Genomic DNA, 14158 nt, shown 5'->3' with positions numbered 1-14158 from the left:
AGGTACCTAAACGCTTTCATTCCAGAAAACCCAACCAAGGTTTAGGTTCTTGAGGACTCAAGTTACATGCGTCCTTTGATCTAGGCTGTTTTCTGCATGCAATGAATTTAGGATTTCTGCTTTGCAATCAATGTTAACTGATAAAAGGGATGGTGAGCCAAAACTTGCATTCCTGATACTAGTTACTACTTGGGCCAGATTAACCTATGGCTAAGGGGGCTGCAGCTCATGGCCAGGGGCCCTGTGAGAAAAATTTTTCCTTGAATTAAACTTTATTCCTTGCATACCGTATAGATTAAAACATATGTGAACAAATACATTGGGATCCCTAGCTCGAGGCTAGTTGCGATCCATAAAAAATCTATGTAGAGGAAGCAAAGCAATTTAGCACAGACACATGTACTTAAACTCAGCAACAATATGCACTTTACATTAGAAGAAGTAGAGAATAGAATACAAAGAATCTTCAAAATACAAACGGTGTCATTGAACATCTACAAGTAAAGGAAAATGCACCAGAAAAAAGAAAAAGGAAGCGGTGAATGTATTAATAAACATACGAAAGAAGATCACAAAAATACAGTTTTAATTATCTCTGAAAATTGGCTGCATTTCTAACTTCTTAGGGCTGAACGTTCCTCTCGACTACTCCAACACTTCAAATTCTCCGTTTACTACACACATTACAGGCCTTTGGAACCAGAAAATTTTGTTTTAGTGCACTGTGTGTACAGTGTCCCGATTCGGTAAAGTAGGGATGGTAATATCGATGAACGATTAATCGATTAATCGACTAAAAGTACGCCGCAAAACGATTAATCGTCATCGATGTATACCTTTAATTTAATCGGTTTAATCGATTAAAGCAGTTCGATTATTCGTTTTCCAGACAGTGACTAAAGTGGCGTGAAAATTTTGAAATCGTACTGTAGAATGCGGAGTACGAGCAACGACCGCGCGACTGCGAAGACCGAGAGCGACTGTTGACTGTTTTCCGGAGTCATGTCGAGCTGGCCAAGCGCTTACCCGCTTTACGCGCACGTCACACAGGCTGCCTGGGGCCGGAGAAAGGCCGCCCCCGTGGAGGAAGAAATAAACTAGGAGAGAGCATTACGTGAGGCAGCAAGTCTTGGAAAGCGAACTCATCGACAAGCCATTTCCTTCGCTGTTCACCGCAGTATAGGGTCAGCACGTGACCCTGAGAGACAACGTATTGGCCGATAATGTTTGGTTCGCAGTAGTTTCAAATCGGTGCGCACCCGTTCAGCTGCGCTGCTGCCCTGCACCCGGCAGCATTAAACCGACCGCGCGCTCTGACGTGGCGATCACGATTTGCGCCGTTACTTCTTGATGTCAGTGGTGCTGCGATGCTCTGTTCTAATTTCTTCTTCCTCCACGCCCACCCTCCTCAGTAAGTGCCATTTTCAACATACAGGGTGTTCATTTCGATGATGCGCTAAAGCGACGAACGATTAATCGTTAATCGATTAAAACATTTAATCGATTAAAACATTTAATCGATTAAAACATTTAATCGACCATCCTACGGTAAAGTTGGTAGCAGAGAGTGGGTAGTCTGTAACCATGCATTTATTAACTATTACAAGAGTTTAAAAGTTAGAAAGGAAGTAAACGGTAAAATGTGTACATGTTGAAAGAGCGGTGTCATGTTAGCATTGTAATGTAAGGAAGTCATAAGCGGACAGCCCTCTTTTGAAGTTTTATAAATGGTTCAATGTATGAATGGCCCCGAGATGTAACAAAGTACCACAGATGGCTGTGGAACAAGCTGAATAAATTTGTCAAAGGGTTTCTGTATCAAAACAATTTCGGCACTTGAGCAGAATATAACAAGCCTTGCCGAGATTTTTGCAAAGCTTGTCAATGTCAGGTTTACATAGAAACGACTCATCTAATTTGTACAACCCCTTGATGGGCTCCTCAGCAGAGGACCGTTCGCCAGGGCCCTGTGGAAAATTTTAGTTATACTATAAAAGTTGTAAAGTGTCTTCCAAGGCGTATTCTCCCATAATAATTCTTTAAAACGGTACAGTAGCAGCTGAAATAGAAGCAAAGAATCTGTAGTACAAGGAGGTTACCTGCTCTTGGTGTACAGAGGCATTCTTTTTTTGCTCGACCAGCAACGCAAAGGACTTTCCTCTCTTGCCTACTCCCATATAAGAAATGAGGGTTCACCTCCTTCTCTCTTTTTTTTTGCAAAACACCTGATGCACCTTTCTTCCATTTTTTTATTTAGATCATGACAATGGCATAGTACATCCATGTTATATTGACAAGTCTAACTGCACTGCAATGAGTTTGTTGACATCATATGATGGCAGATAATAATTAATGTAAGGAGACGGATCGTTGCGAAGGTGCATGAAGCTATTGACCCTTTTCGCGGAGCAGTTTGCTCTAGAGGAACGAGATGGCGCTTTCGGCGGCGCGCCATACGTTGCCTCAGCGAATGCGCACGAGTACGAAACCTCTACTGCTTCTGCCCTGCTGCTGTGCGATCAGCTGTCGAAAATGCCACTGGGTATGCGCTAATGCACTGTGCCCAATTCATACTGCAAAATGTGTAACGATAAAGGGAAGACGTGTGCGGTAGTTCACTGCAAAAATAGTGATTCGCATATTAATGAATGGAATCAATCTGTGTCGCAGCTCCTGCATAAGGACTGCCTGTGTTGCCGCCCTTCGCGATGCACGGCTTTCCTCAAGGATAAAAAAATATAATTAATCCACCTGCGCTGTATAGCTAACCTCCAAAGAAAAGACTTCAACTCCGGAACGTCGGCACCTGGGAGTGAGTACCGCTCGTTACAAAATGAAGTAGTGCCACTTACTGGCATAGTAAGTTTCCCGCACGCTATCTACACACATCCACCCTTACTCGCACGAAAACTTACACCCACCCTATCGCCAACGTGTGAGTGAATAGGCGCACACTTAATTGAATCAATGTGCCGGAGCATGAGTGACGGCGACTACACCGACAAGACAAGAATATTAGAAGCTGAATGTTTCGTGACGGTCCACAGAGTAAGCGAAGGACTAGCGATAATACGCATTTGCTACGAGCTACCACAAAGTACAGAACATTTAAATTCCAAGCTTTGTGCGCAGCAAGAACAAATTTATCGCAGCAGAGCATACCCGCGAGTGATTACGCTGAAAATAAACAATCAGATAGTGGCCGCACCGAGGAACTTAACTGAGTCAGAAATATGACAAGCCGCTGATTCAAAATGTTTGCTAAATAAAGAACGCCGAACACACTGATCCCGATTTAATTCATAAGCGGAAAGTTTGGACAGCTTGGAATACATTTCTAGCCCCGCTTTTAGTACAAGCACCGTATACGCTGCTCACACCGTTTCAACAAGGTGTAATGAGCTCTGAAAGCACTTACATGTCCTCTAAAGCTGTGGCCAAAGCTTCGTGTCGTGCGCGCAGTCACCGTCTACGATACGCATCGAAACAGAGGTTTACTGCGCCGCGCCGGCGTCACGCGCTTGCATTGTAAACGCGGAGGCGGCTGAGGCAAGCAATGGACGCGTCACCACGTGATCAAACATGGCAGCGCCCACGGGAGCGCCGCGAAAAGGGTCAATATATTGTTCCTTCGTCAATTCCGCGCCTTACGTCTCTCATGTTGCCTAGCTTTCTGTTGTCCTTTGGTGCAGGCTACATGGCGACATTCACAAAAGAGATGTTAGGCCCTTCTCGCATGCCAGTCTTGTACTATGAATTACTGTGGCGGTTAGCACTGGTAACATTAGTAGCCACCCTAACCGTGATTATGTAGCAACATGGCACCACCCATGCAGCCCAGACCACCCACTTCAATCCTAACCCAATTTGCACTTTTACTAGCTGTACGCCCTTGACAGCAACAAATAAATAAAAAAATCCATCACTGCCTAGTCTCATCTCACACTGAGGACAAAGCACGAGGTATTTTTTGTTGTTCTTATTGAGATCAGCTGTTTGTTTTGACACTGCTAGGACTACACGGGCAGTAAAAGTGGTCCAATTTCTATTTAGCAGATGGCACCACAGCAGTGGCGATAGTGATGCATTGACGATGCAGAACGCTACAAAGGTTTAATTGTTCACTGCATCATTAATTTCCTACTCTGCTCTAGTATGGTACGTGATGACAGTGGTGAGCAAATGCCAAATATGCCATGAGCAGGTGGCATGGTGCATGTGAACATATATCAAGGCGTTTGCTTTTACTAAAACTGGCTAAGGAGGCTGCATTGAACTGCTCAGATAGCGTGTCGATGAACCGAAGCCCCGCAGTAGCATTCATGGAAATGCAGCCTATAGTTACAACATAGGAACATTTGTTGCATCACTGCACCAACAGTAGCGGATGTATCGAAAGGATGGCAAGCAGACGCTAAGCAGCTGACGCAGCGCGGACGAACACATCTTGAGGGGCATTCACCTTCCTATTGGCTAAGACCTGTAGCTGCCCCAGTGCTACAAGGAACTACTGAGATGGAGTACAACTCGCAAAGCACATTTTTCAGCATGAAAGGTTCGGCAGTGGCTGATAAGGTGAGTGCTGCGTCGTCACATCCACAAGAAATAGCATGCAGCACATTTGCATTGTTTACATTACAGCACATGACACCTAGCACGAAATTAATAATTGCAATACGTGGAGCAGTGATACAACTTTTAAGCTGTTCCCTAGCCTCCCCTCTTCATAAAGAGTAAAATGTGCAGACACAACTCTGGAAACAAACAACATGTGTGCAAAGCAAGGAAAGCTGGCTTGATACAATACCTATACTGAGATGCAAAGAGCACAAACGACCAGCAGTGCTTCTGCACTGTTTACTTCAGAGCACATGCATAAAAAGCACCCTAAAGAGCTTGTACTGTGTCCAACTCAGCAGCTGCTTAGCTACAAGAAAGTTCGGCTAAGGAGAAGGAGGTTTCATTATTTTCCAATGTATGTGTACAAGTACGGTTTGTTTCCGCCTCCTTGAATTTTGGGTCTAATGTTCTGTATGCACGGTTCACTTCAAAGCATATGCACATCGCATAAAACGAACGCTTACATGCCTGGCACCACTGCGACACACAGCACGTGTAAGTTAACAGTACCCTTCACTTCGTAAAGTAAGAACCCCAGCACTCAAACGATCTGTACGTGTTCGCGGTCACCAAGGCGCATCGCAGCCGCCAAAACAGCTCACATTAAGCAAGGCACAAAGAGCACATTACGAATGGCTGAGATGACGCGACAATAAAGCTCATCGCTACAGGTCGTTTCGTCACTCCTGAAGCACAAACCAGGCCACTGCACAATGCACATACACGTATGAGCTTCGCGGCGATGAAGCGCACACACACACCTAGGCACACCATACGCCGAGGTGGGCGATCGCACTCTTTTCATTCTGACGCGTACTGAACATGTGTCATGCTTAGAATGCACGTATGTGATGGCCTTCGCGTTTGTACTGCTGGTACTGCACACGCGAAATACGGCCCAACACACACGAAATCGCCAGTTTCATTGCTTCCGACCCTCGCATAAACACATATCCATCTGTTGCCGTTGACGATCACACGCACTGAAGAGGTCAGGCAGGGTACAGCGGATTGCTGCGTTCGACAACTATCTCAGCGAGTGCTCGATAACTCCTTGCAATGATCCCAAAAACCGAAAAAAAAAGTTGCAGTGGCTTAGCTCGGCTATGCCAGGATATACGTAGCGTTAGCAAAGGTTCAGCTGATTATTCTTAGCTTTCCTGGTTGTCTAGATTGTCAAGGATTAGCTTGATTGTCATGCTTACTGCTGCTCCAATGACACACACGTGGTATACGTATTATGTGGCACATGTATATAGCCTTCTTCTGTTCATTCCTCCTACGCTCAACCGCTAATTGCCAGGCAACTACTTCGGGATCCGATGAGTCAAGCTTCTCCGTTCTTCTGCGCTGTTGAGCAGCATTTGCGCTCTCCTTCTCCATGGCTATACCACACTGGCAAACGCCAGTCAGAAGCGCAGCGGCTCCAGCGCAGTGTCAGACGGCGACTGCACAGCGAGCGCGCGCCAGCGCCAGTGCGTCTACCACGGCTACGTCACTCCTCTGGAATGCGCAGACCGGCGGCGGCGGAGTACGCGAGAGGTGCCGGCTCCGGTGCGCAAGCCGTGTGACATCACTGATCCTTGCACATGCGCAGCACGGCTCTTGATGTGCCACGCGAAACGGGCTTGGCTAGGCCAGTGTAGCTAACGCTACAAAAAATGCCACAGCAGCCTAGGCCTTGCGCTTCACTTTAAACCAGCGCCATGTCTGTGCAGTCGCCGCATACATGCTGCATACTGGCAAAAGTCGACGACCGCCTCTCGTGCCGTAAGAGCGGCCATTTTAAGCGGACCGCGCGAGGGCGGTGTGGCTTGCGGAGATGGGCGGCTCGAGCGTGTACAGGCCCTAAGCAACCACGGCGGGTAATCTACAGTATGTTTAAGAAAATGCGTCCGAAAGGCATTGAGAATGGAGAAGGCGCGATAATTTAAGCAATTTTCTCTGGATCATACTTTAGGAAAACTAGAGGTAGTAATTACACTAAGATTTTGAACCGAGTCAGACGACTGCTACCAATTCAAGAGTCGTAAGCATGTCATCCAAGTTCGTAGCCAGTTTAAAATGTAAGAAGATGACTAATTTCTACAGCGCAGAGTATTGCAGTCAGTTTCCCTCAGAAAACCGAAACTGATCTGCCGCAGAGCAAAACTGTCGCATGCCGACTAGATTTATTAGGAAACCAATACTCTAATCCTCACCGCGAACACCTATGATGCAGTAGCGCACCCAGGATCTCGGCCAGGGGGGGGTTGACAGTTTGCCAATACCATCTAAACAGCACTAATTTCGATTTCTTCACAGGAAATTGTCAAAGAAAGTGCTTTTTGCGAGTGTGCAGACGATAGCGCGTCTTACATCTTAGTTGGAGTACCCGAATGCGCAAGGAAAGAAAAGGGGTTAAACAAAAGGGGAGGGTTAGGTCGGCCTCAGGGGGGGTTACAACCCCCGAATCCCCCCCCGGCGGTGCGCCACTGCTATGATGGCACGTGCACAGTGGTGACGCCTAGCTGTGGCGGTGGTCATGAAAGCCAACGAAGGTTTGATAAAGACGCTGACTTCGGTCGGGACTCCCACCGGCGACCTCGTGCTGAGCAGCAGCATGCCAACACAGCTCAGCCACCGCGGAGGCGGATAGTAAAACAAAACACAAGCACACTCGAGGTGTACATGAAATAGATCATTTAATCGTCCAATGAGCGTAAAACTTTTACACATGAAACACTGGTTGTATGAAACATGACACCATGGTAAAACACGATTTCCACTCAACCGTACAGCAATCCCGTCGGCTTTGCCAAGCGTGACAACAATCTAAACGTAATTACAACCTCAGCAATGACGTCTTATTAAGTACTGATAGTTGGAACTCGCATGGCTCTAAATGAATGCGCCCACTGGGAAGACCGTTGTCAGAAAACTTCGCAAGGTCGTGCACTCAAGCTACGACATGCAGAAACGCCAAAGGAACTGTTAAGAGTGAACTAGTTCGTTGTACTTTTAATGACTTGATACATTTAAACAGAACACGCTGAAAACACCCACTATTTTCTATATACCATGGGCTTTCTTTATTTAAGGTGCATAAAAAATAGTGATATAAAATCATTATATACAGTGCAGCAGGAAATTGCCTTTCCAACACAACAGTCGCCTTCGGTGTGCCCGTTTCTTACAGACGGCAAGAGGCCATAAGGTAATATCTAAACGCTTAATTAAAGCTACAAACCGACAAATTTGCCGCTGAGTGTAAAATGGCAGTCTAGCAAAGGTACAATTTTCCTCGGAGATCAAAAAGCAATATCCGTGGATAAAAAACAGCACAAAGAAACACCAGCGGCCGAACCGCATGTGACAATCTAAAAATGGTGAGCACCAAAAACGTACATTTTCCGGAGTTTGGGAGCCATATCCTCCCCAAAGGCACACTTGATCGTCACATTTCAGCGCTATAGAGTCAGTTGTCCTTTTCGTCAGCTAGGCACTTGAGGATTTCGCGTCCGATAGCCCGCGCCATGGGCGGCGGCACGGCGTTGCCGACTTGCCGATGTCTGTCCAGGATGGTGCCGAAGAAGCGGTAAGTGTCCGGGAACCCCTGCGACCTAGCACACTCCCGCACGCTCACGACGCGGTGCTGCTCGGGGTGCAGAACTCGGCCCTGCTTGCCCATCGGCTCCGGGTTGGTCACGGTGGTGCTGAAGAACCCGTCCCACTCGAGTCGACCGTACAGCCCTGCCCAGTGGTTGTGTCGGTTGCCCGTGTGCGGGAGGCACCACGGGATCAGCGTGTTGTCTTGTCGGCACAGCGGGTCGCACGGCTTGTCCGAGGCACAGGGGCAGACCCCGCGGAGGGCACCAGTCGACGACTTGCCGTTCTTGGCATCGTGGTGCGTGTAGCGCAGCTTCTTGGTGTACGTCACACCGTCCGAGAGCCGCACGACGGTGTTGGGCAGGTCGCGCCAGTCGGAGCCCGGGGCCAGGGGAATGTGCCGCATGCGGGCTTCGACCAAGGGCGCCATCTCCTTGCACACGTGATCCCGCAGCACCGCGCCACCGGCGCGAAGACTCTTCTGGAACGGGGTCGGGGCCTGGGCGCCGTACGGAATCTCGTCGAACTTGGCGCCGTTGCGGATCTCGGGCAGGTCCGACATGGCGTCGCGGACGGTGATGGTCCTGAGCGGAGCGGACGACGACCACTTGCAGTTGGACAGATACTTGCGGTCGTCCACCATTACGGTCAGCTGGCAGGCCCGAGGAGCGAACACGTGCTGCGGTTCCGGGTAGAGCGGAAGCTTTTCTCCCGGGGCAGCCGCCAGGATGATGGCTCTCCTGCGAGTCTGCGGTACTCCGTAGTTCCCGGCCTGAAGCACGCCGAAGGTGCACTGGTAACCCATGCTGATGAGGCAGCGCAGGGTCAGCTTGAGAACCATGCTGCGCTTGAACGAGACGAAGTTGCGCACGTTCTCGAGCAAGAAGAAGCGCGGCCGGTAGTACTCGCAGTAGCTCAGGTATGAGGCAATGAGCGAGTTCTTGAACTGGGAGTACTGCCTTGAGTTGAAGCGGTTCATACCGCTGAAGCCCTGGCACGGAGGTCCGCCGCAGAGCAGCTCGACGTCTCCCTTCTGCGGCAGCGCCTGCCCATGCTCGTTGACGGTCTCGCCGTCCATTACCAGGCGCAAGAGACGATTGCAGTCGTCGGTGAAGATGGTGGCGTCCGGGAAGTTCAGACGGAAGGCCGTGGCCGCGGGCTCTTCCCGCTCGATGGCCCAGCAGGACTCGCTGACGCCGGCCTGGTGGAATCCCTCGGACAGGCCTCCGCAGCCCGCGAAGACGTCGAGACTGCGTAGCTTGCGCTGCGGCACGTAGTACTCTTCGGGCGGTTCGATGTTGACGGCATTGCTCGAACTCTTGCCTTTCTTACCCTTGCCCTTGCCGAGACAGCCCATCATGCGTGCCTTGGATGAAGGCTCCACGAAACGCTTGGTCTCACTGTCGTACGCTTCGGTAAAGTAGAAGCGGTGAGGGCCTCGGCGAAGATAGTCTTCGACGTCCTCAGCCAGGTTTTCGCTGTACACAACGTAGCACTTGCCGCACACCTTGTTCAGCCCGACCACAGCCTCTTCTTCGGAGTAGTACAAGAGGCAGAGGTTGGTGTCCAGCTTTGGCTGATGCGTGTTCTCGGAGCGGTAAAATTTCTTGACCCTCAGCCTGAACCTTTCGGGCTCGTTTTTGGCATTACCACTGCCTGATTTTCTATAAATGGATACGATCTTGCCGATCTTGAAGGGTTCGGGTACGTCGGCGTTTGATCCCTTGATGTACTCGGAACGTTTGCGGTAGTACTCTGGGTATATGTCCTCGTCCACGTCTTCCTTTTTGACGCTGCCCTTGTTCTTGCTCTTGGGCGGCTTGAAGTCAAACTGGAACGCATCCGGCTCCAGGAAGACACACTCGCCGACGCAGAACGAGTTGCCCTGGAACAAGATGCTCGAATAGCAGAGTTTGCCGCCATCTTCCTCGATGACCTCTCCCGGAACAGGAGTCTCCAGTTTCCCCTGCGCTTCTGCATGACGACACGAGGTACACGCTTGCGTCACGTCGCACTCCTCTGGGCAAGACAGTTCGGGCGGGTCGATGAAGCGCGCGTGCTCCGGTTCGTAGGCCTTCTGGTAGAAGAACGACCTTCCGTCGTCGTCACCCTGCAGCACGCATTCGTCCTCCAAACTGTGCACGCCACCACGAGAGAACCAGTCCTGGGCTGCGGGTTTGAGCACCACTGTACAGAGGTCATTCACTGTGCTGAGACTCTGGTTCTCGCATTCGTTGGCGAGAAAGAGCTCGCGAGGATCGGACGATTCGCCCAGCACGGTGTCCGAACCCCTCCAGAACCAGTGCGCGTGGAACATCTTCTCGCCCCACGAAGTTTCGTACATGTAGACAATTCGGGCCACGTACAGCGGTGTACCGGGATCCTTGGGGGTGACGAGCACGTCGCCCCATCGCAGCTCGTGGCCGTTGACCACGGCACGCGAGAAGTACGATTTCTTGTTGAGCGTGGCGACCGGCTTGTCGTCAACCCAGCAGACGTGGCTGCCACCGCGCTGCATCGTCTTGCGCGATGCAGGCGCCTCCGCCTGCACGGCCTTGCGGTCGAGCTTGTCCTCCATCTCTTCCGTGTCGCCGTCGTCTTCTTCCGCTTCCTGGAAGACCTTGTTGAGGCAGCGCCGCTCTATGCAGCACTGCTTCTGCCTGCCCGTGCCTCCAAACTTCACCATGTCCTTGCACGCCCTGCACTTGCCACAGTCGGCCGACTGGCACGCTTCGCAAACTCCGCACCGCTTGCGACGGGCAGCGTTGGAAGCCTTGTCATCGATCTGACCGTGGAACAGCACCTCGAAGACGTCTCGTACGAGCGGCGTTGTCGTAGCCAACGTACAGACGGACTTCTTGGGCAACGCTTTGCGTCGACCGCGCCGCATCGCTCGCCGCTGACCCAACGTCACGCCAGCCAGGTTAACCAAGCTCCGCAGGCAGGGCGTCACGATCAGGTGCACCTCGTCGTCGTCTCCGGTAACGTCGAAACTCTGCACCTGATCGATTACGAACTGGGCATTTCGAAGCAGCGAGTCCTCAGTGAACTTGGCGATGCCCTGAGGCGGGGGCGTCAGCTCGAGTTTGTTGAGCAGGTCCTCGTACGTGGTGTTCGGGTCCTTCACGACCGTCTCGATCACCAACTTGCTCATGTAGATCTTTTCCTTGATGGCGTCGATGAAGGGCGCGTACTGCTCGCTGGGCGACATGAGCACGTAGTCGGCGTACGGAGTGGTGAATCCGATCACAGCGTTCTCGCCACCGTCGAAACCCGCGGTCCACCAGGCTCCGATCGGTCCCAACGCCTTGCAGCATATGCCGTTCTCGGGGGAAGGGTCCTCGTCGTAAATGGGCTTCACGTACCCGCTGAAGTAGAGCTCCACGTCGCGCTCGATCAGGCCGGCGTCGATGGGGCACAGGTGCGTGTGCCGGTCGTAGACAGCGAACTGCGTGAGCTTGTGCTGCGGCGTGTCCATCACGTCGTCGCCGCCGTCGTCGACGGCGGCCTCGTTATCGAACACGCTCAACCGCGGGTCGGTAAGCGCCGAGAACTCGTCGACGGCGTCCGCCGGGTCACCCTCGAAAAGCCGCAACTCGGCGGCGTCCAGCACCTGCCGACAGTCGGAGCAACGGGTGTAGCTCACCTCCGCGACAGCCGGTTTTTTCTCGCTCTTGACGCGCTTCGCCATCTGACTAAACAGCGCGGTCAGGGTAGGCTGGCTGCCGCCGGCAGCGTCGCCGTTGGAGCGTCGCTTGCGTTTCCCACCTTTGAGCTTGGCGGCCGGCGGCGACGGCAACTCCTCTTTGTCGTCGCTCCCTTCGCGGTCGTCCGAGCCTCCGTTCGCCCCGCCGCATTTCTCGTCCGATGAGCACTTGCCGTTCGTCGTATCCAATTTCACGGTGGACACGGGCACCCCGTTGACAGTTTCCATCTTGTCGGTGACGTCTTTCGCGGAGAACAAACTATATTGCGAGATAAAATCGGTCACCAACACCACATACACGGGGGACCGGCTAACAAAGACCCCCACGCTACAAGTGGTTTCCCGCGAAAAACATAGCGCGCGAAGCGGCGGTGGCGCCGCCTTCTTATCGCTTGCTGCTCAGTCCCGCTTACCAATTGATAATACCGCCGGAAAAAAAAATGATAGCGACTTTTTCTTTGCCTAACATATTTTGTATTTATTTTGTTTTGTAGTGTTGTCTGTGTGTACGTAATAGAGCCTTCGTTATAGAGTAGCGTTACCATAGTTACGGAGGACGCCGCCGAGCCATGCCAAAAAACAAAGCAGCACCTGTCGTTTTCGGCTCGGCGGCATCGGTATTCGCAACTGTTTCACATGCTGCGGCCGGAGCGAAAAAATAGGCGAGATCGCACGCGTCGCAATGTGATTTTTTAGGGCTCATTTCACATGACTGCGATTTGACAACTGGGACTAGTGCGACGCCCAGGGTTGCTGCTGCATGGTTTTTGTTTGCACAAGCCAGTGTAATTCTTTAATGTAATGAAAAAAACGGGTGCGTTATAATTGGACCTCTCTTTATTAGGGCCCAAGAATACGTGTGTTTTGTAATTTAAAAACGCTTCAAAGTTTAATTTGTTTTCGAGTGCGCAACAGCGGTTTATGAAGTTCAATACGAGGAGAAATGGCGGACGTAAACAGCTGATCGCTGGTTGTCGTTCAGCGCTGTGTGCTGTCTCGTGTGTGTTTTATTGCCCGTGGCGTTCGTCCTGCGGTACAACAAATTACAAGAGGACCTATCAACAAGCCCCTCTAGCGGTTGTCATCGCATATGCAGTAGTCGGAATTCGTCTGCAGCGAAGTCGTCAAGTCAACGCAGAGACCCTCGCGCTACCCGTGCTTAACGTCAGCCTCCGAAAAAAGATGTGTGTATGTTGCTCGTGATTGCGCATAAGCGGTTCCTGCTCCTAGCAATATTCTTGCACCAAACTTAGCAGCGAACACCAACCCAAAGCTCACGTCGGCCCCTGAAGGAAGCCGCAAATGATCTGTGTGTAATTGCTGAACGTGCCATGTAATTTGCGTTGTGAACGTTAATCTTAGCGCCAGCCTGGTTCGTCCGTCTCGGCGCGTGTGCTGTAATTATTCATACAAGTGCTCTCTGAATATTTCGAAAGGCGTAAAAGCCGACACCCACATTTTTGGGGGGGAGCTGCAGTCACTTGTGTACATAGTATCATATCATTCTGACAGACATGGACGTCGTGTTATTTTCTCGTCCTGTTTCTCGCGCTGTTAGTGTGCTTTTAATCTGTATCAAGAAGCTTAAGTCAATATTCTGCAGTACGTAGCGCAGCCGCGTAGCCCCACGGCTTACACTAAATAGGTTGTTAGGAGTAGGTTTGTTTAATAGCAAAATCGAATGTTCACATTTTGTATTCATATTGGCAAGTGTAAAGTAAGAAAATATCGTAACTATCCGCTAATAGCATACGTGTGCTTCTACCTGCTTGAGCACATTATCTAAGAGTGAGGCTGAAAACTCCAGATAACCAAAAACATATGCAGCTGGAGCAGGCACTATGGTTCCTTTCCTGGAAATGAAAGCCATCATCCCAGTCTGTTAAGCTAGTCATGTACTTAACCTATATTATACCAATGGTAGAGCATGCTAACTGGAGCCATTTCAAACTAGATTATTTGACCAAATTAAGGAAAGTTCTAGGAAAGCGTCAAGGTACAATCTAATCTTGTATTCCCGAATTGATTGTATTAGCAAAACTTTATGCCTCCCTGAATTGACTGCCTTAACCTAATGCTGAAACAGGGGAAGCTTATTCCATTTCTTGCTGTTGAAAAGCTGCTAGAATCTCAGTAAGACTTCTTATGTTCTGAGGGAAAGTGAGGGGCACTGACAATATCTCTAAGCTTTTGTATGAGCTTTCACCTTGAATGAGAATGGAATAAAAATATTTACCTTTGCAA

General features: G+C 50.4%; 1 protein-coding gene across 1 annotated transcript; it reads right to left on the bottom strand.

The window, feature by feature from the left end:
* Positions 1 to 7998: 7998 nt before the first annotated feature.
* On the bottom strand, positions 7999 to 12220 carry LOC119437377 (DNA (cytosine-5)-methyltransferase 1). Its single transcript, XM_037704405.2, has one exon. It carries the CDS (start codon positions 12140 to 12142, stop codon positions 8078 to 8080), a length of 4065 nt encoding a protein of 1354 aa, XP_037560333.1. The 5' UTR covers positions 12143 to 12220; the 3' UTR covers positions 7999 to 8077.
* Positions 12221 to 14158: the final 1938 nt, after the last annotated feature.

Source organism: Dermacentor silvarum, chromosome 1, assembly GCF_013339745.2.
Source record: "Dermacentor silvarum isolate Dsil-2018 chromosome 1, BIME_Dsil_1.4, whole genome shotgun sequence".
NCBI classification, from domain to species: Eukaryota; Metazoa; Arthropoda; class Arachnida; order Ixodida; family Ixodidae; genus Dermacentor; species Dermacentor silvarum.
This window is presented reverse-complemented; position numbering and strand designations above follow the sequence as displayed.

Excerpts from the sequence above, each read along its gene's own strand:
- LOC119437377 (XM_037704405.2), bottom strand. The coding sequence starts at position 12,142 with ATGGAAACTGTCAACGGGGTGCCCGTGTCCACCGTGAAATTGGATACG.